General features: G+C 45.2%; 2 protein-coding genes across 2 annotated transcripts in view; both read left to right on the forward strand.

The window, feature by feature from the left end:
- GALNT10 (polypeptide N-acetylgalactosaminyltransferase 10) overlaps positions 1–8,988 on the forward strand; it is an 80,035-nt gene extending 71,047 nt beyond the window's left edge. The window contains exons 10-12 of the mRNA XM_030229279.2: positions 455–571; positions 2,303–2,452; positions 3,235–8,988. Of these exons, the coding sequence (XP_030085139.2) occupies positions 455–571; positions 2,303–2,452; positions 3,235–3,402 (435 nt within the window). The 3' untranslated portion in view covers positions 3,403–8,988. The remainder of the gene's footprint in view (positions 1–454; positions 572–2,302; positions 2,453–3,234) is intronic.
- A 3,393-nt stretch (positions 8,989–12,381) lies between these two features.
- On the forward strand, positions 12,382–23,971 carry SAP30L (SAP30 like). Its single transcript, XM_050979692.1, has 4 exons — positions 12,382–12,837; positions 14,611–14,733; positions 16,352–16,450; positions 18,365–23,971. Exons 1-4 carry the CDS (start codon positions 12,652–12,654, stop codon positions 18,491–18,493), a joined length of 537 nt encoding a protein of 178 aa, XP_050835649.1. The 5' UTR covers positions 12,382–12,651; the 3' UTR covers positions 18,494–23,971.
- The last annotated feature ends 1,980 nt before the right edge of the window (positions 23,972–25,951 follow it).

The following is a 25,951-nucleotide window of genomic DNA, read 5'->3' on the forward strand; positions in this document are numbered from 1 at the left end:
ACTTAAACTTAACAGCATTTAATCTATAGCTTAAGTTAAACAATTCAACAAAAGCTTCATGTAGAATTTACTGTAGCACAAGAGTAACTCACAAATCTAAAGTACTTAAGAATCCGGAAGAGCAACATTGTACAGTTGCAACAGCATATTCACACTGGCACAGACTAAAGGGAGGATGTACAAGGTACAGACCTGTGAAAAATGGCACCACCAGACAGCCCAGCCCACAGTGGGCTCTGCAGTCCTGTCACTGCGAGGTTGTGCTGTGTGCTGGGGGTACAGCTGGGTCCCATTTTGAGTTCTGTGCTTTCTTCCAGCTGTTACTGTCCAGCTCAGACTCATAGTTGAGAGGAATCTTAAACTATCTTCATACAAATACTGCTGCAATTTGAGACTCTTTGAGCTTTCTTTCCTGGTAGGAGTAGGAGATTCAGTGATTAATTCACTATTTCAGATCCGCAATGTGGGAACTGGACTGTGTGTGGATACCAAGCATGGAGCCCTGGGATCCCCACTGAGGCTGGAAAACTGTGTGAAGGACAGAGGAGAGGCAGCATGGAACAATGTGCAGGTAACAGCCTGGGGAATCATCAGCCCCTGAGTCTGGGCAGGGACAGGTTCCAAGGACCAATGCTGAAGGAAAGGCCATTCAGAGCTGTCAGGTGCATCCCAAGGCTCACCTGCTGATTGTACTATGGGACAGGATGTGGCTTGTGCTTGTTGTACAGGGGGGTCTGGAGCCTGGCAGACTGTGCAGAGCTTTTACCTCTGCTTTGAAGTTCTCCAAGTGAACAAAGGAAATGACAAGAAAACAGTGTGCCAAAACAATAAACCAGTAACAAGGCAGCTGTAATATGTAACAAAGTGAATATTAACTTCAAAGGTTGTGCTGAAAGAAGTGATAGAAGAGCATCATGCATATTAATGAACCTGCAGGAGCATTCAATAACTGTTCACTATCATCCTCCTGACAGGAGGCAAATGCATTATAAACACCCAACCATTGCTGGAGAGATGAAACCAGCCAGGTTATAGATTCACCCTCTCAACATATGAGGTGCCAGAAACGACAGCTTTATTGTAACAGAAGGGAGGAAAATATTAGTTTGTCTAAACTGTAGCAGCTGAGCTGAGAAAGAATCAAGAAAACAATGCCTCTATTACAGAGCCATGCATAACTCTTCAGGGAATGGCTTCAGTAGTAGGAGACAGAGGGTTGTTGCATATCAATTTGATGCGTGAAAAATAGAAACAAAACCAATTTACTCAGGCACAGTCCAAAACTAAGCCTCTGTTGTGTCAGGAGGATCTTGAAAATTAGTTTTGGCTTATGTTTAGGAAGAGAATGTGGTTTGAACTCCTGAGTAGCGTTGAGCCTAAATGATTGTGGTAATTTCTGTCTCAAGAGGGATTTAAAAGACAGCCAAGAACAAAGTAGTTTCTTTGTGCAAAAGTTTTGGCCACACTGCTTCAAATAGCAGTACCCTAATCATTACTTGCCTTTCTGAGTGTTCCATGAGAGATCTCTGAGGAGAACTATTTCTCCAGCTGACTCCAAAGGAGCCTCCAGAACAGCCTTTTCCTTAGGGACTGGAAGGGAGGTGTGCTGGCTGGCAGCCCTGCAGAAGCACATGGGCCAGTGCTGCCCTTTCATCAGGGCACTGCATTGCCAGGCGTAGATGTGCTCAGTTCCTGGAGTTAAAACTCTTCCTCTGCTCTCTGAAGTCCCTCCTTCATTTCACCTGAGAGTGCTGAGAGTTCATTGCAGGGTCAGTAGAAGGGAGCACCAGGAAGCAACGCCCAAGTGTTTGCCCTTCCTGCACTCCTGTGGGTGGGGTGGGAAGCTGTGGCTCCTGCTCTCTTGTCCCAGGAGTGTGGGACAATTTCTCAAGGTGACTGCAGGCTGTCTGTGCAGACTCTGGTGTTCACTGCCAGCGTTAACTCCGAGCTGCTGGAGCTCTGTCTTTTTTGCTGGCTGGGAAGGGCTGTACTTGGTCAGCTGCTCACTTAATCCTTGATGTATGTCTGCATTGCAGAGACATTCAGGGCTGCTCTAGTACCCAGGCTGACCAGCATGGCTGGCTGCAGCAGCACAGTCTTGTTTCAGATGCTGTGTGACAGCTGGTACAGAGTCCCCTGGTCAGCAGTCCCTGTCCCCAGAGGCAGGAGGAATTTTCCCTCTAGAAGATACTGTCCTTTCCTTGAAGCCATTCCCACCCTGTGGGCACAGAGAACAGCATTCTGCCAGTGAAAGTATTACACCCAGTACCAGCCATCATGAGGGTCCTCTTTGTCCTGACAGGTTTTCACCTTCAGCTGGAGAGAGGACATTCGTCCAGGGGATCCTCAGCACACCAAGAAGTTTTGTTTTGATGCCATTTCCCACAGCAGCCCTGTGACCCTCTATGACTGCCATGGAATGAAGGGGAACCAGCTCTGGAGATACAGAAAAGTGAGTCTGAGTGTGTGGGCGTATTCTCAGCTAAGGTGTCAAATTGCCTGAAGTGCTTACGTTTCTTCAAAATGTCACCACAACATTTTATTCCTTCTCTTCATGTAGCTGTAATAAGGGAATCTGCAGGCAGCCTGTTGTCATTGTACCATTGGTTAAAAAGAGGTGACTCCCTGTTTCACTCTTTAGAAAGGTGAGGACCCCAGGGCTCCTGAGCAGGGGACAATCTCTATGCAGTGTCCCCACAGCTGACAGTGCAATGCCCTTGAGTTTGCAAAGAGGTGTTCTGAGAGTTGGTTTGTTCTGAGCACTGCAATGTCTTGCGAAAAGTAGATAAGGATTTATTCATCCTCCTACTAAGCAATGCTGTTGCAGGCCACAGGTAAGTAAATTCTTGTCTGAGTGTCCTAGTCCTTGCAATCTGCTGGCATGGTGCCCAAGAGGGATGCAGCAGGATTCCATTGAAAGCCCCTGGGAAACTTCAGAGAATCCCAGTGCAGGTGAGGGATTGGGCTGCATTCTATTGGAAGGGGTGGCATGCAGCAGGATTCCAGCAAGAGCCCCTGGGAAGCTTTAGAAAGTCCCAGTGCAGGTGAGGGATTGGGCTGCATTCTCTTGGGAAGGGATGGGAATGAACCCAGACACTTGTTAACCAGTTAAGTGTGGAAGAACTTCATATACACCCAAGTGACATAACTGGTTTTTAAGACTTCTTTCTGTTGGTTTTAAAACAACTTTTCTTCTCCACTTAAGCAAGATCACATCAAATTTCTCTCCTCCAGGACAAGACCCTCTACCACCCAGTCAGCAGCAGCTGTATGGACTGCAGTGAGAGTGATCGAAAGATCTTTATGAATAGCTGCAATCCTTCATCTCCAACACAGCAGTGGATATTTGAACACACAAACTCAACCATCTTGGAAGAATTTAACAGAAACCTTGATCTTTAAAAGACTGAGAGAATATATATATATATTTTACAATTATAGTTTTTACTGGGGAGGGTTACAAAAAAATTTTTAATACTTTTTTTTAAACACTTAATGAAGGTAAAAGGGAGAATCTCAGGAGAAGGTTAACTAGCAGGCCAGTCTTTATTGTGAAGATGCTGCATCCTTCTCTTCTGGGGACGGTGGAATTTTAAAGGCTTTGCCAGAGCCACTTCTGTGCTGAGACTGAACAGAAACTCTGTTTTTAGAGGAGTCTGAATGTGTTTCAAATGGCGCTTTTTATTTTTTACCTTTTTTGTTTTGTTTTATTTCCCACTGGGTCTGGTGTTAAATGATTTTGTTATCCAGGACCCTGCAGGACTTTTTGTAGCTGCTATACCACCCACTGAAGCATTCCCACACAGGTGCTTTATCTTCCAAACTCCATATACGTAAAATATTGAAGACAAGTTTTAAGCCTCAAATAAAAAAAAAAAAAAAGAAAAAAAGCAGCCCATTATTGTAAAATGAAATGTGTATTTTTTTTTGCCCAGAACCAAATGTATTTCAAACAGGTTGAGTATTATTACTTTCCAAATCATAGCTCTGATGAAGGAATGAGCTCTAGTGGAAGTGCAGCCAAGTGTTGGGAATATGGCTGTTGTTATTAGCCATGAGGAATCTGGGTTTCTGGTCCATTCACTTTGCAGTCAGTTTGTCACTCACTGTTGAATCTTCAAGGTGAAAGATTAGCAGAGGGTTTTTAAATAATCGCAGTTCTTTCAGGTAAAGACTTCATGCTAAGAGCCTTTGGATATCAGGTTCCAAATTTGCCTCTTATAACCTTTTTAGCACAGACATCTCTAGGATTTCTGAGTTAAGTCTGCTGCAGGAAGACAACTTCCATTCTTCCTTGAGAGGTTTGAAGGCTAAGTTAATTTACAGTTGGTGTGAGCAGATTAATTCAGGATAATAAAGTCAGGGCTGAGATTAGCCATTGGTCTTTATCCATTTGTTCATCAGTCTGTAGTTTCTTGAGTCCTGTGGTCAGTGGTGTTCTAGCCTTGTGGAAATGTGCTATTAATCTCTCCTCATTTCGCAGCACCCACAGCACTGTACAGTTTACTGTCACTGCAAATCTGTTTGCTTTAGCAGAGATGTGGGACTGATGGACCCATTTTCCTGGTATCCTCTCCTTTGTGCAGTGAGTGAGCAGTGCAAGGTGTTACCCCTTCCTGGTTTGGCTGTGGGATCTGCCAGACAGTGAACCAGGATTGTCTCATCCCAGGAGCTGGAATGTACTGACACTAAAGAATGAATGGAGCACCATTGGTTCAAGTCTATCTGAAGCAAGTATTTTTAAAAATCTGGTTTAAAATGAAGTTGTTGCAAAAACATATTTACTAGTTCCCCTGACTTAGTCTTGTACTGAAGGGAGCAGTGGCATTTTCTGGTAAAAGCTGGGAATGATGATGCTGTGAACAGATGCTGTGTAAATTAGTGAACAGGATTCCTTTGCCAGGAATTGCTCAGCTCCTTGGTTTGTCTAGCTGCCCATGCAGGGGTGTTGCAAGAGTAGCTAGCATGCAGCCAGTTCTGGGGTGATGAGGGAGGGGACCTCTGTGGGATGCTTGATGAGCATGGTTAGTACATTGCCCCTCCTCAGAGGCACGGGGAAGCTCTGCTCTAGGATGTCTCTCATGTGAAGGCAAGGAGATGCTTCCCTGGGGTCCCAAAACAAGCAGGGTAGCTCCCTCTGCAGACCTCCAAAAGCAAAAGCCATTTTGTTGCGAGTTGTAGGGTTGTGTCCCATGTTTCAGATGTGTTGGAGGCCATGTGGTGCTGTGCCTGGCAGCTGGGAGCAAACAAGAACACAACTGTCTGTCCCCAACTCTCCAGTCTGGTGTATTGTGTAGGAGGCTCAGAATTGTTTCCACCACTCTCATCCACACAGCTGAGGCCATGTCTGACCTTTCCCGCAAACTTAGCTGGTCCCTGCAGTCATGGAGAACAGGCAACATGGCCACTGCATTGCAGCTGGAATCAGGCTTTGCAAATTTTGGTGTCTTAAGATTTTGGGAGTGAAGAAAGACAAAACAGTCCTAGACTTCCCTTGTGACAGTCTGCAGCAGTATTGGATGGAAGTGAGACCAGCTTCAAGCAGAGTTGACATCTTATGTTCTCTGTTACTACAGTATGTCTGTCATCCCTTTGCATTTCTGTGGGAGCCAGAGTCACCTTCCAGCACTTTGTGTCTGACTGCTGCTTTCCCTAAGTTATTAATGCTCTCATTAGCAGAGTAGTGCTGACTGTGGAGCCACTAGATGGCCTGACTAGATGTCTTTATGAATGTTTTAATGCCTGTGGAACAAGAAGCTGTTTGTCCATGAACAGTGCTAGTTTTTTTATAACTGGGACACAATCAGCATATTCTATAAATGGACTGTAGGTTGTTCTGCTTGCAGGTTGCAGCTTTGTGTGTCTTAGTTTTCTAATGAGAGGATTAGCTACTGTTTCTAAACTGCATGGCTTGCTTTGTACTTGGGCTCACCTTGTGAAGGGAGCCCTCACTTGGCTCACTGGATTCTTGCTTCAGAGAGAGCTGCAGCAATGAACAGGTCTTTTACCACTTGGTAATCTTAATTTGTAGAGAAAGGTCAGCTCTTAGCAGCTTGCACCAACAGATTAGGCAGTAGTTGAGGCAATTCCTGTTTGACAACCATCACCAGTACACAGAAATCAGATTTAGTGTCAGTGCTTGTACCAGGTCCATCTCAGTGTGGTTGATCTCTTTTCTGAAGGTTTGGGATCTGAGTGTGGCAAGAGCCTCACAAATTCTGTATGCTTCTGACTAGCTCACTGGGCTTTGAGCTATTAATTATTTGCATCACTTACACTTTTCAGTACCCTAGAGGCTTTGTTGACTAATGCAAAGACTTAATATTAGCCAGCCATCCACTGATTGAGAGATATAAGCTGTATTTTATCATCTGCATCTTTAACTGAGCCTTTGCAGGGCAATCTCGTTAATTATTCCAATTACTTTTGGTTATTTGTAAGCAAAATCACTAAAGCATGAGTACATAATCAAATCTTCACATCTGCATGCAAGTCAAGACTGAAGATTAAATACTGGTGATTATCTAATGCCAAATACATGTTTGCATATTTCCCCCCCAAAGGTATTGAAATACCCCTCTCTTTGAGGCTGCATAAGTTTTGCTGCTTTTAAGTATCAAAATCCCAGACAACAGGGTGTGTGTTATGTTGCATAAAGATTCTTTGATTTGCTCTTGAAGCTGTTGTTGATCTATACTGGTGCTAATCTCTAAGGCCTACAGACAGTAAATAGGTTTGGGGCTCTCATGTGTGCAAGGTGTCTTTTCTCATACCTAGGAAATTAGTTATCTTTTCCAAACCACAATAGAAGAAAGTGTGAGCCTTCCTGAAAGGGGAATACAGCATCATTAAAATAAAGATGTGCCTTTTTAAATGTAAATGTACAGCAAATGCTTAAACTTGAACCATTTCCTAGTGCCTTGCTGGACAAGAGAGGAGAGGGGAAGGGATTGGGGGATAAAGGATGTAAGAGAAGGCTTGACTCCTGCAGGGTTTGTGTGTGGGATTTTTTTTTTAATGTCTGATTTTCAGTGCAAAATTTGTGTGAACGACAGTAATTCAGAAGCTCCTGGGTTCCCTCTGTTAAATCGATATGGTTAATGACTCTGGGGAGGTTTGTCACTCCTAATAGGAAGACTTGGAAAGGTTGGCAGCTTCCTCTGGGTGTGCTCTAACAGCTGAAGCTGTACTGGAAGATGTCTTGGTGAGCTGCTGGATGTTTCACCTCATGGTGATGGCTCATGATTTCACTGGCATGCAGGATCCTGCATTTTATTTTCTAAGTATGCAAATCACAAATAGTCCCAAAAGCATATAAAATCTATAGCAGAAGTGTCTTTCAGAAGAAGCTGATGCCTTCCATCACTGGGAAACTTTTTCAAGAGTGTATTAAAATCTCTAATACAGAAGTAGCAAGAAAGCAATTTCTCAGCCTAACTTCCCTCGTGGTTGGTTTTACAGCAGTCTGTGCACAAGGCTTTGCTTTCCTTTACCACTGGAGTGTTCCAGTCAGCAAACTTTCCTTCTCCCTGAGAGTCAAACAGGCACCAGCAGCATTGCAGAGCACAGTGCTCTGGGGCTGCTGCAAGGATGTGACAGCAGCTCTGCTGGCTCACATCACCCAGGGGAGACATCTCCTAACAGTCAGACTGGGCAATCATGGAACTGCCAGGTGAAAAGGGAGAAGATTTTATTCTAAATTGTCTTTCAGGATACAGACAGGGACTTAGAATTTATTGGAGAGAACAGCCAGCCTCTGGCAGTCAGCCTGTCATGCTTGCAGTCAAAGAGCCCTGGTAAAGCCATATGTGAAACAGCCCAAGTGATGCAGGTGTACCTTGCATCCCACAGCCACTTCCAGCTGCTGGGGCTCATGGATTCTGGGTGGTTTCACAGGATACACAGCAAAGGGGAGCTGGCTTGTGAGTCAGGAGCACTGGGTGCTGCTCCCAACTGCCATGGCCTTTACTTATCTTAAGCAAGGAAAAGTGTGTGTGCTGCAATTTCCCAGCTTGTGTAGGATTCACCTTTAAGTGCTTTATTTTCTGACCTAATGAGTGTTGAGTCCAGATTTTAAAACAAGCTGGAAATCCTCACCTGGTTCAAGTGGAGAAAGATGTGGTGGGTGGAGAATGGGAAATGAGATCTGAAATTGCCATCAGCATTCAACACAGACTCATCAATTCATTTCACATTCCTCATTAACCAGTCAGATTGATTTATTCACATTATAAATTTGAAGTGTAACCAAAATAAGCTCACCTCCTGCTTTGATTTCTACTTTGTAGTGCCATGCTTTAGCTTGGAGAATCTGTGTGTAACTAGGCAATGCTAGATAATGGAAACCCTAATAAAAAGTCTGTGTCTGTTTTTGACTCTGCCTCTGCTAGCTGAGTATACTCCTTAAGTGACTGCATTTGAGCTTTCTTGATGCTTCTGTATGACCCAAAAGGCTTCAATGATTCCAGCAGTTGTGAGTGATTTGGGAGTTTATATAAAGCCATTGGATCAATGTGGTTTTAAATATACTAGTTCAACTCATGGAGAAAAGTCTTAATCCCTGGTAGTGAGCAAACAAATGTGAACTTCAGCCACAAAACAAGATAAAAACTGATCAAGCTAACAGCCTGAAACCTTAGCCCTTATGATAACAGCAACAAATAGCTTTAGCCTCTAGGGTGGAGAAGGGAATTGGTTTCAAAATGCATTCTCTAGGATCTCGGTGATTAGGTCTAAGTTTGTCTGTACCTTGTACTGCATGCATTTTCTCTGTAAAACTGGATGGTGCCTCTTGAATCAGTGTGTATTTATTTTGTGCGTATTAGGACCAACAGCCTAATATCTGGGGGTGGTAAAGGACTTGTAGCACTTTAATGTAGTAGCTTTCATAAATTGGGAATCATTGATAGAATGCCTAGTGTTTTTAAAGTTGAATGGACTTCCTTTTATAATATATTTAAAATAAATTTTTAATGTGTTTTCTGAAAACTGTGTATGCAGACATGACTGTCCCTGCCTTGTTTTGCTCCAGTGATTGATTTCTCTTCTACTTGTGAGAATAAACTCAGCTGCCCTGGTGTGGTGTTTCCCCAGCACAGGTTTCCTGTCACTCCATGCCCAGTGGTGCAGTCCTTAAGGAACCATGGCTGTAGTGGACAACTTGTGCCCAGGTAGGAACCCCCTGGCGTGGACTGGCCTTGGTAGGGCACAGTGGGGAGCACAGAAGAACTGAGAAAACCCAGCTGTGACTCTTCTTTCTCTGCCTGTTTGCATTGGGAGTGACTGCTGGGAGATCCATCCTCACCCATTGGTTTGCAGGGGAGGGCTTTAACAGCTCATGGCCTTGTTTGTGTTCTGATCTCCATGTGGGGAGAGCAGGCTCAGCCCAAGACAAGAAAAGTGTATCAGCATTGCTCATGTTCCCACTAGCACCCTCAGTGCTTCCTGCTGTCACCACTTAATTTCTTCAGTGGCCTTCTCAATACTCCTTTTTACTCAGCTCCATTGGGTGAAAAACATTGGGGGGAAAATAGATGGGAGACAAACAATGAAATGTATGAAAATGTGTGTGTGGGAAAAGAAGCCTTTCTGGGGGGACCAGCAAGGCATGATCCCCAGGGGAGACTGAGCTGTGATTCTTGGCCACGGGAACATTGCCCAGGGTAAGTATGTGCCAAAAGCTGTGACAGTTTAAGCATTTTAGCAGGTTCAATATGTGCAACCCTAGAAAAGTGCTGAGGAGAGTGGGAGTCTGGGGGAAGGTGCCAGAGCAGTGTTTTCATTGGCCTCCCCAAAGTACTGTGCAAGGAAATGGTCTGATTTCTGATGATGAAAAGTTTAAAAAAAACCTTCTTCCCAGGACATCTCAAGCAGCACAGACCACTGGGAGAGAAGTATTTCTGTCCTGAGCCCCCTGAATGGCTCCATTAAAATACTAAGTTCCACATGCCAGCAACACCACTGACTTCTCTTTAGAGGGTAGTGCTGCTCCAGGTGAGATTTACAGGCCTGCACAGGCTCCCCTAATTTGATTAGAGGCTGACTGGGATGGCCAGGCTATTACTGCTTCAGAGGTACTAAAGCTGCCTGGGTACTGATGGGTTTATGAAACATTGTTTCTCACTTCATTGCATCTCCCACAAAGAATTATTGGATCAGGTTAGTGATAGATACCTAATAAAGAATGTCTCGATGAGGCAGTTTATTTTGCAGAAAGCTTGTTCCAGACTAGCAGACTGTGAAATCTGGAGGTTCCCATGAGGATAAATATGCTGAAATAAACTGCAATTATAAAAACACCTCTGTGGTTTTTTTTTTTTTTTTTTAATTTATAAGACTGAAAAAAAGGTGTCATCGTGTTAGCCTGAGCAGGAGGTAATTAGCATTGAATTAGCAAACAGACAGTGACAAAAGCTGGTGTTTTTCCTTCTAGGGAGCATTGCAAAAGGACTTAAAACCTTTTTATCTGCAGGGATGAGAGGTTGCAGCCCAAGATGAAATACAATCTGATGGTCAGTACCAGCCTGTTCTGACACTTACGGTGCCTCTTTCTTCCCAAAATATAGTCAGGGAGCACCTGCACAATCTCTTCCTCAAGGGGACAGGAAGAAGTTCTGCTTGTTCCCCTTTATCTCCTTGCTTGCTGTTATTATCATCTGTCCCTACAGTCTGTGAGTTTGGCTTCCTGAGTGTCAAGATAATCCTTCTGCAAGATTTCCTCAGCCAGCCATTTGATTTTTATTGGTAATGTTAAGATAAAGCCAGAAGGCGTGTTATCAGCAGCTCTGAGATCTCTGTCAGCCTCTTGGTGTTTTCCCTTTCCCCCAAACTAGGGAATAGCTGTATGGCTTTGCCAGGAGGATATTACTTCAGGCAGGCAGATTTCAATCAGTTTGGTCTGGGGCTTTTTATAAGCCGTAGTGTTTTAGTGTTTTAGATCTCTTTGCTCTTTGCTAACTGCTTGTTTGCTCTGTGGGTAGAGCCATTTGTTTCCACCAGCTGCCCGTGAGAACGGCCGGCTCCGAGGGAGCGTGTCCCCAGGAGGGTGCACTGTGGTGGTTCTCTGCTGGTCACATGCACAAACAGAAATTACCATTTGCCCGAGGGCACCCGCAGTAAAAGCAAGACAAGAGGCGGGACTGTTGAGGAGTATGAAGTCTCTGCCCTCCAGATTCTGAGGCTTGTTTGGTATTCTAAGGAGTGCTTGGAAAATACAGATTTTGGTTTTTCTCAGTTGTCTTGTGTAGAGCATGCAGAACTGGTTGCCAGTGTTGCTGTGTGGAGCAGCCTGAGCCGATGACCAAGGGCTTTAAGGAGTCTCTACTTGCGAAGGTATTTGGTGTGATTCAGCACAGCTCACCCAGTGCTCGCTCACAATGTTCCATGTGCAGGATTTTAGGCTTTGAAGTCATTTTAGTCCACAAAACCTTTCTTCTATCTGAGCAGAAAGTCATTTCTTCAGGAAGATGAAATTCTTTTCCTTTCAGAGCTGCTGAGGAACCTATGGCAACAGCATTTGCTGTCTGGTATTTCAGAAGTCACAGCATTTCCAGAAGTTACATCTTCTCTTCACAAATCAGCAGGAATTTCATTCTTTCCCTGCTCTCCCCCACTTTGCCTCCTTTTTTCTCCCCTTTTATTATTTTTGGGGAGATTTGGGGGGTGCGATGAGGTTTTTTGTCGTTTTTGGGGGGTTCTTTTTTGATTTTTTTTTTTTTCTGAAGATGAAAAAAGATGCAAAGTTTAAAGTCACATTGCTTGGAGAAACGCTTTTCCAGGTCCCATCTTTTCACTATCCCTGCCTTGTGACCGGGGGAGAGGGGAAGAAGAAAAAAAAGAGAAATACTGTATTTCTTATAAAAATTACATTTCAGCCAGGAACTCCAGCTTGGGTGATGACCCAAGAACGGGCATTTGTGGCTGTGCAGACCCGAGTTTTATACGAAAGCCGGGTGGGAGCCGCAGCTCCAGGCCTGTTACGGGTTCGGGTCTGGCACAGGAGCGGTGCCGGTGCAGCCGCAGGCGGCTGCAGGAACCCGCGGTCCCGCGGCTGCATGCGGGTGTCCCGTGCGCGTCTGGGCAGCAGGGGAAGCCCGAAGGCCGGCGGGGCCGGAACGCCTCCTCCGGGCGGTACCAGCCCGGCACCTGCCGAGCAGCGCGGGGAGCAGCCGGGTCCCCTCAGCGCCGGCCGGCCGGGGGCGGCCGAGCCGCCGCTCCCTCCGCGCGCCCCTCACGGCGACCTTCCGGCTGCGGGGGCCGGGCGGCGGCGGCAGACAGACAGCTCCTGCGGCCAATCGGTGCTCGGAGCGGCGCGGGGCGCCCCGCCTCTCCAGCCGCGCGGACCAATCAGAGCCGCGCCTGCGGGCCGGGGGCGGGACTTCCGCGGCCGGGGAGGCGGTTTTGTGTGTGCGAGCGCTGCGCGGTCCCGGCTCCCCGCGGGCGGCGGCGCTTGGGGGGCCCGGCCCGGCCCGACCCCGCGGGCAGCGCTGAGCGGCGGCGGCGGACGGGGGGGTCCCCTCGCCTGCCGTAGTGGGGGGCCCCCGCGGAGGCGGCGGGGTCCCCCCGAGGGCGCGGTAGTGACGGCGGCTCGTCCTCCGGTTGGTCCCCCGGTTGTCGGCTCCCTGCGCGGGGTGAGGGGCGGGCAGGTGGGCGATGAATGGGTTCAGCACCGAGGAGGACAGCCGGGATGGGCCGCCCGCCGCCCCCTTTTACGGCCAGAGCTGCTGCCTCATCGACGACGGGGACCGCTGCGTGCGCCCCGCCGGCAACGCGTCCTTCAGCAAGAGGATCCAGAAGAGCATCTCGCAGAAGAAGCTGAAGCTGGACATCGACAAAAGTGTGAGTACGGCCTCGGCCGGGGCTGCCGGGCGCTGCCGAGCCTCCCGGAGGGGCGGCCGGGCCGGCCCCAGCCGCCACCGCACTGCGGTGCCTCCGGGGAGATGCGGATCCGCCCGGCGAGTTGAGCTCCCGGGCGGCCGGGGGGGTTCGCGCTGGCGCTGCGGGCTGGGGCTGCGGGGCTGCGTGCGGCACACACGGTGCCTCCGGACCGCGTCTGCCTGTCCTCAGCGCTCGGGAAAGGGAAGGACGTGCCTGGGTTTACCCGGCTGTTCCCCGGGTGCAGAACCGGCTTTTCCCTGTGTCTCTGCCCGCCTGCTGAAGCATAATGTAGCCAAAACACTAAACGCCGTGTTTGGGAGGCGGGTGGTGTGCGGGGAAGCAAAGGAGCGAGCTGTCAGTGCTTGGGAGGCAGGAGTGCTGTTCCCATTGCGGTCTCGGGTTGGAGAGGCTGGTGCTGTCAGGTGAAAACAGCGCTGTGGTTGCTGCTTCAGTCAGGCGGCACTGACGTTACTTCTTTAATTGGTAAGAATTGGTGTTGTGGTGAAGCAGGTTAAAGACCGAGCTGGCAGTGAGATGTGCTGCCTCTTCAGTAGGGTTTATTCGCACACAGAACAGCCCGGTTTGCTGCCTAATGACATTGACAGCTGTCAGCTCGAGATACAAACGGGTTATTTGCCCAGCAGAGAAATAGGCAGAGCAGAGCAGATCACAGAAGGAATTTCTCAGAAGTGACTTCGTTAACGGAATTCAGCTCTGCACGCTTTTTTTCGCCTGATCTGTAAAGATCAAAACCGCTGAAAACAAAGCAGAAGCAAAAAAAAAAAAAAAAAAAAAGGTGAAGTTTTGAGTCAGTCTGTTTGGCAGCTCCCCCAGTTGGTTGGGTCCCTTCTGCACAGCCAAAATGCATCGTGTCACGGGAAAAGTGACTCAGTTTGAAACATATTCTTAAAAAATAGAACATTTCTCCCAGTTGTAGTTCTCAGCAGATTTGTCTAGTGGCGTAGTAATTTCTTGCATTTTAGAAATGAGTCTTTGTTGACAGATGCTAGGCTTTAGAAACAAAAAGGGGAAATGAGACTAATGCAGTCAGAACAAAGGGAAAGTGTAAAGCAGGGTGCATGGAGTGATTTTGGTGCCTGTGTTATCTGAAGATATTTTGCCTCTATTATAGATACCAAATAATTTTGATCATTTGAAGTCCTTTGTTTTACTAACTCTAGTGAGATTATATTTGTTAAAAGGGAGATTCCATTGCTGAACAAGCATTAGGAAGGAGGCTATTCTGCATTTGATCTGTTTGTTTTAGTTGAGATGATCAGCCCAAGTTTTATTTGTCAAGGTTTTGAAACACTTGCTTTAATAATCTTCTGTACTATTCAAGCCAGAGAGTTCACAAGAATGGAATAGAATAATACATTTTTTGGTAGCTACCTGCTAGTAAGTCCTGAAATAAATGCACTTCCTCCAGACAAGCACCCATTTTTTTCCTGACATATGATTGCAGCCATAAAAAAGAAATATATTATCTCCAGAGGTTCAATTCAGCTGGAGCTTGAGTTCTTTGTTTTTTTTGCCTTTAGTCTTTGTAAGGTGAGTTATCTCTGAATAAAGAGTGTGATATCAGGGCTGGGATGTGAGATTAGAAATTCCTTGCTGTCAGTCGGTCACGCCAGTCTTGAGGGATGCACCTGACACTGGCGTTGAAGTGACTGCTGTTGGATGCTGTTTCACAGTATCTTTTTTGATTGCTTTTTCACCACTTCTGGTTCTCAGGTGAGACATCTGTATATTTGTGATTTTCACAAGAACTTCATTCAAAGTGTTCGGAACAAAAGGAAGAGGAAGACGAGCGATGATGGAGGTGACTCTCCTGAGCACGACACAGATGTTCCAGAGGTTCGTGGGCTGCTTTACCCCTTCTTAGCATCTTGAAGTTTCACTTGGATGTTCTCATATTTCAGAAAATATTTATATTTTAAATTGCAATGCCATTGAAGCTGCTGTGGAGTAACTTTCACTTTCCAGGAAGAGTTTTCTCGAACGTGTGGTGTCCTAATTTTCTTCATTCCCTTCTGAGTTCTTTGCCCATGTAAAGTTTTCTATAAAAAGAGGCATGATAAGGTAACTTCATGTACATACAGTTAAAATTGTATTTTATACTATTTTTTAATGCTAAAAATAATTTATTTTTGGTGGTGTCTGATGCCCCAACATAATTTCTTGTTACCTAATATGCATAATTTTGAAAGTACACTACAGTATTCAATAGGTCACTCTCTTTGATTGGGTGTTTGATACCCAGAGATACTGAGCTGCTCCAGATATTTGCATATATGGTATTTTTTAGCACTATTTAAATCTACCTTTAAATAGTTTGTGACACATTTTTATTTTCAGGAGATAGGCCTGGGGGAAGTTTTCTGTGATAGAGAACTCTAGAATAATCCTTTCTCTGTGCTACTGCGTGCTGCACTTGCTTCAGTGACGCTTCTGGTACTGTTGACATGGCAAAAGTGGTGCAGAGGTGATGTTCAGAGAAGCAGAGCATGGCCACAGTCAGCAGAGCCCTCTGCTGGAAATGCCAGCCCTATTGGCAAAAAGCTGTTTATTTCTGAAAGAAAAAAAAAAAGCCACCAAGAGTCATTTTGCCAGCAAAGCTGTGTCTTGGTGTAAAGCTGGTGCACACACCTCTTGTGTGGAGGTGTTGAAAGAGTAGCAAGTTTTTGGTATGTTTTTTTTTTTTAAGATAACCTGACCTTTTTTTATCACTGTTCATGTTTCCATTCTACAAGCTTCTCCATCAAAACTTTCCTGTTCAAGCTCTGCAGTAGTTGCCAGGGTGATTGCTGAAGACCCAGTTGGCATCTAAAAATGTTGGTGCTGTAGAGCACACAGAGTATTTGGTGACTGAAACCTGACGGATGCACGTCACCCAGCTGAACTGGGAACTCTGCACCGTGTCAGCTTTAATGTCATTTCCCTCTCAGTTTTCAGCAGAGATTCCTTTTGTCTTTGAAACTTGGCATTTCCCACATGATCTTCATCTTCCCTGCTGTAACCTCGCCACCACCCCCTTTGCTTCTAAACTCTGCACTTCCTATTTAAGTATTTGAATTTCATTTCATCTCTGTACTCTGTTTTATGTCACAAGCCGTTTGTTCAGTGCCTGCTAAATTGTTATTTCATGTGTGAGCTTTTTAAACCTTGTGGGAACAAAAGGTTCCCCTTTGCTTGGAGGTTGCAGAGGTGTAATTGAGAGCAGAAATTGGCCAGCAATTCTGTTGACAGCATGTGAACCAGAACAAAAATTTCTATTTCCCTGAGGCTATTTTGGTCCTTTAGCATTAACAAATACAAAATATACTTAGGTTTGTCAGTAAGACAAGCCAGCGTGGTTCTGAATGCAAGCAAGGAGAAGTCCTATTGAGGAAGAAGTAGTTATTTTTAGATAAAATAACTACTCATAGAAGCTAAAGGTAGTGTGCTCATGCCCTCTTCTCTTTATCACTTCCAGGTTGACTTGTTCCAGCTCCAAGTGAACACCCTGCGACGTTACAAGAGACATTATAAATTGCAGACTAGGCCTGGACTCAACAAGGCTCAGCTTGCAGAAGTAAGTGAGGACAGTAGTGGTGTTATCTCTGTTGCAAGAAAACTTTTTATCTCCTCTGTTCAAGGGCATGTTTTGTGGGCATTAACACCTGTGGGACTCACTGGTACAGACCCAAGTGCCCACTGGAAGGTTTCAGGGAATGATGCCAGCAGAAAGCTGCCTGCTTGCTTTCACCTGGGACAGGCTTGGAATGCACAGACAGTGGCTGTTCAAAGCCTGTTTTAGTAACTTGCTTGTCTCTGCTTCCTTTCCCACCTTTTTCATAGTCCCAGTTGGTGCCCTTTAGGGAACAGAAACAGGATCCAGTTTTTGGGTGTTATCTGGGGAGGGCTGCTCAGCTGAAACTCAGACTTAACCCACTCATTGTCTCTCTAAGTGCTCCTGTTAGTTTCTCTTTCCTCACAGGCACTTGAACTTGTTGGAATTGCTTATTATTAAAGGCAGCATCACTGTCCATGGATTCAGATTCTTCATTTCCCTCCCTTGTCCTGACAATTCTGTGTTATAAAAGGCTTTTTTCTTAAGGGTCTCTGCTGCTTTCTCACCATATGGGCTATTTGTTCAGAAAGAACTCTCTGTATCTCTCTGGTATTTGGGCAAGTTGTGCTTGCTGTGCTTCTGCTCTGCTCTCTTTCCTGACTTGATCTGAAGCTGTGCTGTGGGAAAAATCTTCTCTAAACTAAAAACCTGCAGTAGGTACTGATTAGTACTGAGGTTGATTTTGTAAGTTGTGGCTTTCACAACTGTCTGCCTAAAATTGTCTGGTTTGCTTTTACTTTTGATTTAAAGAACAAAAACCTGACAGACCAAAAAAGTCGGCAAGACACTGTCTTTCTCTCTTTCAAAGTCATCCAGGCAGTGAATATATAGAAAATAGAGAATCTAGAGAATGTGCAGTATAGGGCATGTAGGAGTAAGTTGAACAAAGTAGGGTGGGGTTGTTCCTCATTAGTAGTCCTGATTTGTCATATTTTAACTAACCAATTCATGTCTGTCAGCTGCCTCCTGCCATGAAGGACTGCCTGCTTAAGGAATTTACCATGAATGTACCCAAGAGGAAAAAAAAGATCAATTACTGTGCAGGCAGAAAATAAAGGGAGCCTAACTTAAAGCTGTCACACAGTTCCCAGTTTTCCTGTGAAGCCTGAGCAGCTTTGACTCTATGCAGGATCCTCGTCCAGCTCTCACTGCTGCCTGAGGCTCTTTCATTCCTCGTGCTATCCCACTGTAAGGGAAACACAAGCTTCCATAAATCTCCTTGGAGTGACTTGTTGCTCAGCCTGCATCAGAATCCTGTTCTAGAGATGTGTTGGGTACCAAAAAAAGAGTTGCTTCTATGTGAGGAGCAGATCTTGTCCAGCTCCAGCATGTTTTCTACGTTCACTTTCTGAGGAAAAAGCAGCTAATGTTTCAGGGCAAACCCTAACACTCCCATTGCAAATTGCCTGATGTTCCTTTCAGTGAAAACTTAAGAGAGCAGAGGAAATCTTTTTGGATAAAACTTTGCTCCACCTGGTTCACACAGCAAGGTACTGCAGTGTCTCTGACACTCTCCTTCAAAGCACGGAGGTGCAGGGAAGACTCACTCGCCAAATAATCTCAGCACAAAATGTTGCTGAGGAGAAGCTGTGCTGCTTTGGCAGGAGGACATTCTGGCTTCCAAATTCCTCTTGTAGGTTGGCTGGAAATCCTGCTGACATAGCAAGGCTATGCTGTGTTCATACACACATTCCAGCTGTAAAGAGAGAGGGAGGTAAATGAGGACTGACAGTTGGAATTGGTGCATGTTTCACTCAAAGGATAATGTGCTCAGTGGCCATAAAATCGTTTTTGGAAAGTGAGGAGAAACCCTGTTCTGATTATTTCTAGTTTTTAATGCCAGCATTTCTGTCTCTTTACCTGTTGTCCTTCTAGACTGTCAGTCGTCATTTCAGGAATATTCCAGTGAATGAGAAGGAGACACTTGCATATTTCATCTACATGGTGAAAAACAACAAGAGCAGGCTGGACCAGAAATCAGAAGGCAGCAAACAACTCGATTGAAGATTAACAAGGCTTGGAATAAGAGAGACCTTGAAGGAACATGTGGTATTGTGCATTTTAGGTTTATAAAAACTGTTAAAGTATATTGTAAATTTTTTTAAAATGCAGTGTCTGGATGACAGAAAAAAATATAGACATTCTTATGAGGAGTATTTAAAAACATGTGCCCAGCATGTTTCCGAAGACTTCTTCCCCTCATTTCAAAGTCATATTGGAATAAAGAAATGAGGATAATGGGGAAACCAAATAAATCTGTAGAACTGTGGAGTTTGTCAACTTGGTGTTTTAAACCATTTCTGGAAATCTACATCTCAGTGCAATTCAAATGCCAGATGGATTTTTTTTCACTGAATTAAGGCTGCATCACAAACTACCATGCAGTTTGTCTTGGTACAGGACTGGAAGAGCAGCAGAGATAAAATTCATGATCAAGGTGCATGGGTCAGAAGTTTGTCTGGAGCTTGCTGCTCACCTACACATGCTTTGTCTTGCCTTGAGTCAGTGCTTCAAGTCCCAAACTTCTGCAAATGCTCCAGCTCACAAGATCTACTCCAGTGAATGCTACTTGACCAGTCTGAAATTGATGGGGGTTTTTTTGCCAGTTTTTTTCCTTCTGACCCCATCCAACACAGATGCCAACCAACACTCTGCAGTGTCTTTTCTAATTTCTTTTAAGAACTCACTAATTAAATTTTCTGTAAGCATTTAAAAATTTCTGCATTTCTCTGAATATGGTATTAAGGCAAACACAACCTGTTTACTGTGTCTGATCATGTTGGTAGAATGCATATTTAATTGATTATGCATACTTCAGTGATGGTAGGTGAAACAATGGCTTGAGACATCAGTCTCTTCATTTCTGTGTCAGGTCAGTATCGGTCACAAATGATGTGCATTTTATACTGAAGCTTTAGCAGGTGTCACAAAACTGCTGTGTGCATTCAGGGGCTCTGTTTTGTATAAAGCAGATTTATGGGTGAGGCACCATAACCAGGGCAGTGATCTGACTGGAGCATTTCATGATACATTTCATTTCCCTTTGCAATGGGCAAGAAGCATCAAAGCATTTGCCTTTCATGAACATTACATGTGCTTTCATGAGAGCTGTGTGAGTGAGGGTGGCACACTGGTGCTCCCTGGTAGTGCACTGTAGGAGGAGATCACCCTGATTTTATTTAAAGCCAAGGTGTCCTTACAGATAATACAATGATTATTTTGGCAAAAGGAGCTTTTAAAAGTATTGGTCGTGACTGACTGTTCTCCAGTGACCTCAAATTCTCTTCAGGGGATCTCATGATTTAAAGCACTGCTCTGTTTCTTTGCTGTCCTGACCAGTGTCTCCATTCTGGTACAAGATGCCAAGACTCCACATAGAGAGGATATTCTTAACAAGCCTTAAGCAACGAAATGAACAGTAGAAAACTTCAGCTAGCATTTTGTAGATGGCAGATTTTATTATTTCAAAACTGGATGAAGATTTGTTTAAGAGCTGAACACACTGGTCATGGTCCCAGCTTAGTACTGCATTGTGTTTTGTAAGGCATGAGGGGTTCACTTAGTGAAGCTCTTCTTAAAGCTCTCCCAGGGTCTCTTTAAAATTGAAGTCACAGTTTAAAAGCAAGTCATTCACATCACTCTGAATTGTTTGCTAATACTCCAAAAACATGTTCGACAAACTTCAACATGTCTTAAGTCCTGTATCATAGGCAGAAATACTTTGTTATGGTACATGTCTCATTGTGACATCTGGGAAGTGTGATTATTTCAGCATTTCCTTGTTCAATTCTGTACGGATTTTTAGAACATCATACAAGAGAGAGGTTCAAGGAACGAGGAGAGAATGTCTTGTGTCAGTATTTCATGAATGTTTAAAAATTTGCTATTTGTGCTGGTCCTTTCCTTATTGAAAGGGTGGAGTAGTTCCCACATCAGTCAACATGATCTGGCTTCTCTCATTCAGGACAGATGGTTAGAAGGGTGCCTTCTCTGGCTGCATGTTAACCCACAAAGTGCTCATGTAATCAGAGGATGCTACCAAGGGAAAATGAGTTTCTGAGTTGAGGTTATGCCTCATAGTGATTCTTCCCCTCCACTGGGCACTGGTGAGGTCACACCTCGAGTGCTGTGTTCAATTCTGGTCCCCTCAGTTCAGGAAGGACATTGAGGTGCTGGGGCAGGTCCAGAGAAGGGAAACAAAGCTGGTGAAGGATCTGGAGCACTGGTCCTGTGAGGAATAGCTGGGGGAGCTGGGGTTGCTCAGCCTGGAGAAGAGGAGGTTCAGGGAGCACCTTCTCATTCTCTGCAACTCCCTGACAGGAGGGTGGAGCCAGGTGGGGGCTGGCCTCTTCTCCCAGGCAGCCAGGGACAGGACAAGGGGAAATTGCCTCAGGCTGCACCAGAAAGGTGGGGTTGGACATTTGGAGGAATTTCTTCACAGAAAGGGTGATTAATAATGGGAGTGGGCTTCCCAGGGAGGTGGTGGAGTCACTGTCCCTGGAGGTGTTAAAGGAAAGACTGGCACTTGGTGCCATGGTCTAATGGACACGGTGGTGTTTGGTCATAGGTTGGACTCGATGATCTCAGAGGTCTTTTCCAACCTTATTGATTCTGTGATTCTGTGATTCTAGACCAAAACTGTAAAAATATAGTTTGTTTGGGATTTACTTTTTTTTTTTTTTTTTTGTGGTTGTATTTTATTTTGTTTTATTTTTAAGAGTAAATAAATCTGTTGGGGTGTTTTAGTAGCCAGCAGCAAAATTATTCTTTTCAAGGAAATATGGTGGCAGGTTCCATCTGTTCAGGTGTATTCACTGGAATGCTTTTGTGCCGAGGTGGTATTCAGGAAACTTTTATTTTCTTTTTTTCCTGAAATAGTCAGTTGATGTTAAACATGATCCTTGTTGGTTTCACTTCTAAAGCAATTCTACTTTTTTGAAAAAAAAAAAAAAATTCTTAGTGAAGTGCGATGATGAAGAGATGTTTACCAGCCATTAGCAGTTGTTTATAAGGTGGAAAGCTTGGAGGCAAGACACCAAAGAAACAGAAGAATCTTTGGCTGTCAGACCCCATGGCCTTATAAACCCCTTGCAAATGCCTTATTACCTTGTTCTCAACTTAGCTAGAGCAAAACACCTTGAGCAACAGAAAGCTGATGGTCTTGTTGGAAGGGTCAGCCACTTGCTGGCTCCCGTGCTATGAACTGAAACCACATGTCAATTCAGTAGCAATATCCATGTTCAGGGTGCCTGTGATTCTTGAAAAGCATTTAGTGTCTAATAACCAGAAAACGCAACAATGCAATTGTCGCTGTGTACGATACCGTGGTGTGTGTTTGATTCCTTATGCTGCATGCCAAGTAAAAACAAACAAAAAAAAGACTTTCCAACTTTTTATTTTAAATGTCAAATTAAATGTGTTTGAACCTCACACTTGTGAAGCCATGAGGTGGGACATTTTCTCAGCACTTTTAGATGGGACTTGTTGGAAAGGTGTAAGACCCAAATCGCTTTGGCTGGTATGATAAGATATTTTTTTTGCATTTTGCTTTTCACAGATGGGCCTTAAATTCTGTCTAGCTTTGAACCATGGAGCACAAGCCTTGGGGGCATGGAGGATGACCAGATGTCATCTTCTATTTATAAAAGCTTATTTCTTACAAGCCTGCATAGGTGACGTTCACCCTGGGGCAGAGGAATTGTCTCTGAAGGTCTCCAGCCATTATATAGCCTAATGCAATTCCATAGCCTAGCTCAATTCTCATTGCAGAGTTCCATTAACTTAATTAGAGTTCTGAACAGATCCAAAGCCATTAGTGTGCAATCCAAATAATGCAGAAACATCTCTTCTGGGGTTAATTTCATCATGTATGCTGACCCTCTGCTCACTTCAAGGGAAGAAGAAGAAATCATTGCTGGTAGTTATTGGCTTGAGCTCAACTCAGGGGAGTTGGAAGCATGCAAAGACTCGAGTCAGTAGCAGCCTGATGGCTGAAAAGTGCAAACACATCCAAGGAGGCTCTGTTAGAATGCAGTTTTCAAAATTTCATAATCTGAAAGATTATTGTTTATCAACCTGAAGTAAACAATTGCAGTAAAAAGTAATGTTTCTTTTGCCAGGCACTTTAGATACTCAGCCTGAGAAAAGCAGAGCTTTGTACCACTTCTCTCCAGTATTCTGGTGTCCCAGTTTTCCTTAGAAATGTGGCTGTAAACCACTAGATACCCCAGGGTGCAAGAATTGACCAGAACATGTCAAGCCTAGCATTTCAAGTGAGTCTAAAGTGCAAGCTGGGTTCAGAGAGGCTTTGAACACAAGAGCTGAAATAATCTACAGTAAAATGGGAGTTTTCATGTGGGTCATGGTGGCACAGGGAGGATGAAGCAGGACATGGCCCACGGGGAGACTGAACAAAACACAGTTCCACAGCAGCAGCAGTGTGGAGGAAGATGAGTTCTGTGTCAGCTCTTGTGATGGATGTTTTATGAGAGGGGGAGGAGGGCGAGCTGTGCACTTTACATCTTTTGGTTGAGCCAAATGTAAATACCAATGGGAGATCTTCAGCAGGAACTGCAGTTGGAGGGGAGAGGAGGGGTCTGCTGAGGGACTCTTTGTTTAAGTTTGCAGATCCCTGGATTGCCTGGAGCACTAGAGTCACTTTGTCTCTAGAGTTTAGAAATGTGGGTAATACAAGGTGGCCTCCCTTGCAAAAGGAGTCCTTGTGCTGCCCAGAGTAAGGACAGAAGAGTCCCAAAGGTGAAGGAATGTTATTGATGCCTCGCTCCTCGTGTCACTGATGCCCTTTAACCATGTCTTGCTTATCAAGTTAGGGAGTTCTCATTTTCCACTTTCAAAGTGCAAATGAACTGTTAGGATGTAAGATACTCCTTGCACTTTTCACAGCTATCCCTGGTCTCCTGTTTTTGACTTCCTTGTGAACACAGCTGTTTGGGATGAACTAAAGGCTTGAACAAAGTATGGAGAGAGGGGGAGGCTCCTGCTTTAAACCTGAACTTCCCTTGCAAGCAGCTCTGCAGGCCGTCCTGTGCATCAGCAGGCTCCAGGAGCCTCTGGCTCACCTGAGCCTTGCCAGGGCTGGGTTTACTCCTGTCCTACCCACCCCTCTGCTCCACAGCTACTGCAGAGGAGGTGGGTAGCAGGTAACTTGCAGAATGGTTTGGAGTCTTTTGGCAGGCTTACTGGGAGAGAAAACTGTGTTCCCTCTTTTGTTTCTTGCCTCCATGTGTTGTGCTGATCTTATGCCAAATGTTTTGGACACCTTGTATTTTTAACTGTGTAATATAGCTGTGTATTGTTAAAGCAACTTAGTAACTTATAGCAAAAACTGTAGAACTCATTTCTCTGAGGTGTAGGAAATGTCCTGCTTCCACTGTGTATGAGACTTTAACTCTGTACTGTCTGAGAAAGATAAAATTCTGAATTTCACTTTAATAAATGATCTATCTAGCAACCAGGCCCATATTCCCTTGTTTGCCTTTCTGCCCTCAGCACTGATGGTTCCAGAGCCAAGGGAGTCCTGCTTTGGGTGGATGTTCAGTGCCTGGCTTCTCAGATTCACTGCCTTTTCCCCAGGGCTGAAAACACTGCAGACATGGAGCAGAGAGTGGCACTGCTCAGTGGGAATGCCAAGCCTGCAGTAGAAATCTCAGTTGATATATTCTGACAAAGCCAGGTGGGTTGCACAGGTGCAATTCATGGAGTCTTTTGAATGCAACAAAAATACAACTTGCAAAAAAGATGGAGGCTGTTGAAGAGCCACATGCCCTTGCATTTTGGGGAGTGTTTCTGTGATGGGAATTCCTCCCCTCCTGTATCATGAAGAGTCTGTCAAGTGCAGCTTCTCATTTGATTCATGTTTCCTATTGAATCTTCTTTATGTCTAGTTCAACCCTGTGCTTCTACTCCTTTCTCAGGCACATCCTTGGCTTCGTTTCATGCATGATTTATAGCTCCTGTTGTCCAGAGTCAAAGCTGCATGCCCAGCTGACAAGGTGGGCACTGCTCCAGAGCAGTAATGACATGGACCATCCCAGCATTCAAGATCCTTTGCCATGAAATGCTTTGTTTCATTTCTTTTTCTGATATTCCTCCTGACCATCAGCCTTACAAGCAAAGGTGCCTCACTTTTTTTCTGCACTAAGGAAGCAAGTAAAAAAAACTGGGATTTGAGTATTTGTCTGAACTCTGTCATGGTGTTTTTAAAGGCTCTGCTGGCACTGTTTGAGTTGTGCTTTTAGCCTTGATTTTTAGCCAGGAAAGAGGTTGTTGTGTAGCATTTCACACACTTGGGTTCTCACAGAGGAGGATGATCAGATGTCAAAAGCTTTACACCCGAAACAGATCCTGGTGTCCCCAGTGCCTGCCTTTGTGGATGTGTCTGGAGGCCTTCATGAACCAGGATACTTTTGGAATATGCTGCTGTGCTACAGGAGGTTGTCCCTGCCTCGGGGAGCTCTCAGTTGAGGAAGGCAAGACCAGAGGTGACACATGTGAGCACCAGGGATGGATCAGGTCACACATCCTGTGTAGTGTCAAGGGTTTTTAGGAGGTTTCAGGGGAGGATAAGGGCAGCATACCCCAGTGGAAGGGGAAAACTGGGTCATTTATATTCCCAGATTGATGACTGGGGGCTCTTCTGCCTGCACAGTGAGAAGAAGAGGCAGCAGGGCTGAAGGAAGACAGCTGTAAGCAGCAACCTGTTGTGCAGGTGCTGACTTCAGTACAAGAGGGTGTAAGGGAAATTTGTGACAGAAATAAACTGCCAGTTAATCTGTTATTTGTATAGAGTAATGAATAATGCTACTTAATCTCATGTTTGCTCCCTGCTAAGAAACCCACAGAAGATTTCAACCTCAAAACCAAGGCGGAATCTGCTCAGTCCTTTTAACATATTGACGCTGACAGACAGAGGAACCAGCAGATTGATCCGATGGCCGAGAACTGCACATCCCTCTCTGCACTCCCGGCTGCCGTGCGAGGGCAGTGTTAGCCCAGGAAGGCGGAGGGGGGATCGCTGCCCCTCCGAGCCCAGGGCAGCCGCGGGGGCACCGGGGCCGTGTCCCCATCCCGAAGGAGTCTCCTTGGCAGGAGCTGCCTGTGCCTGTCAGGGACCGGAAGCGGGATTATGCTGTGCTGGGATGTGGAGATCATAAAAACGGTTTGTTTGGGTTTTGACGGTTTTTTTCCTGGTTGGACATTGAAATTGAACACGTCCGATCCTCTGCGTGAGCCGTCCCGCAGCCTCCTTGCAGCCTTGATGGAAACCAGGCATTGCTTCCCTGCTCCCCCGGCAGAAAGGGCAGCACGGAGGACCAGGGAAAAATGTGAATGTGGATTTAATGGTTTTGTGTCTTAGAGATGTGGCTGTGCAGGAGGAGTGTGGGGGAAGAGACTCAGGGCTTGCTTTTTTTTTTTTTTTTTTTTTTCTTTTTTCCCTGGTTC

This window comes from Serinus canaria, chromosome 13, assembly GCF_022539315.1.
Source record: "Serinus canaria isolate serCan28SL12 chromosome 13, serCan2020, whole genome shotgun sequence".
Lineage (NCBI taxonomy): Eukaryota > Metazoa > Chordata > Aves > Passeriformes > Fringillidae > Serinus > Serinus canaria.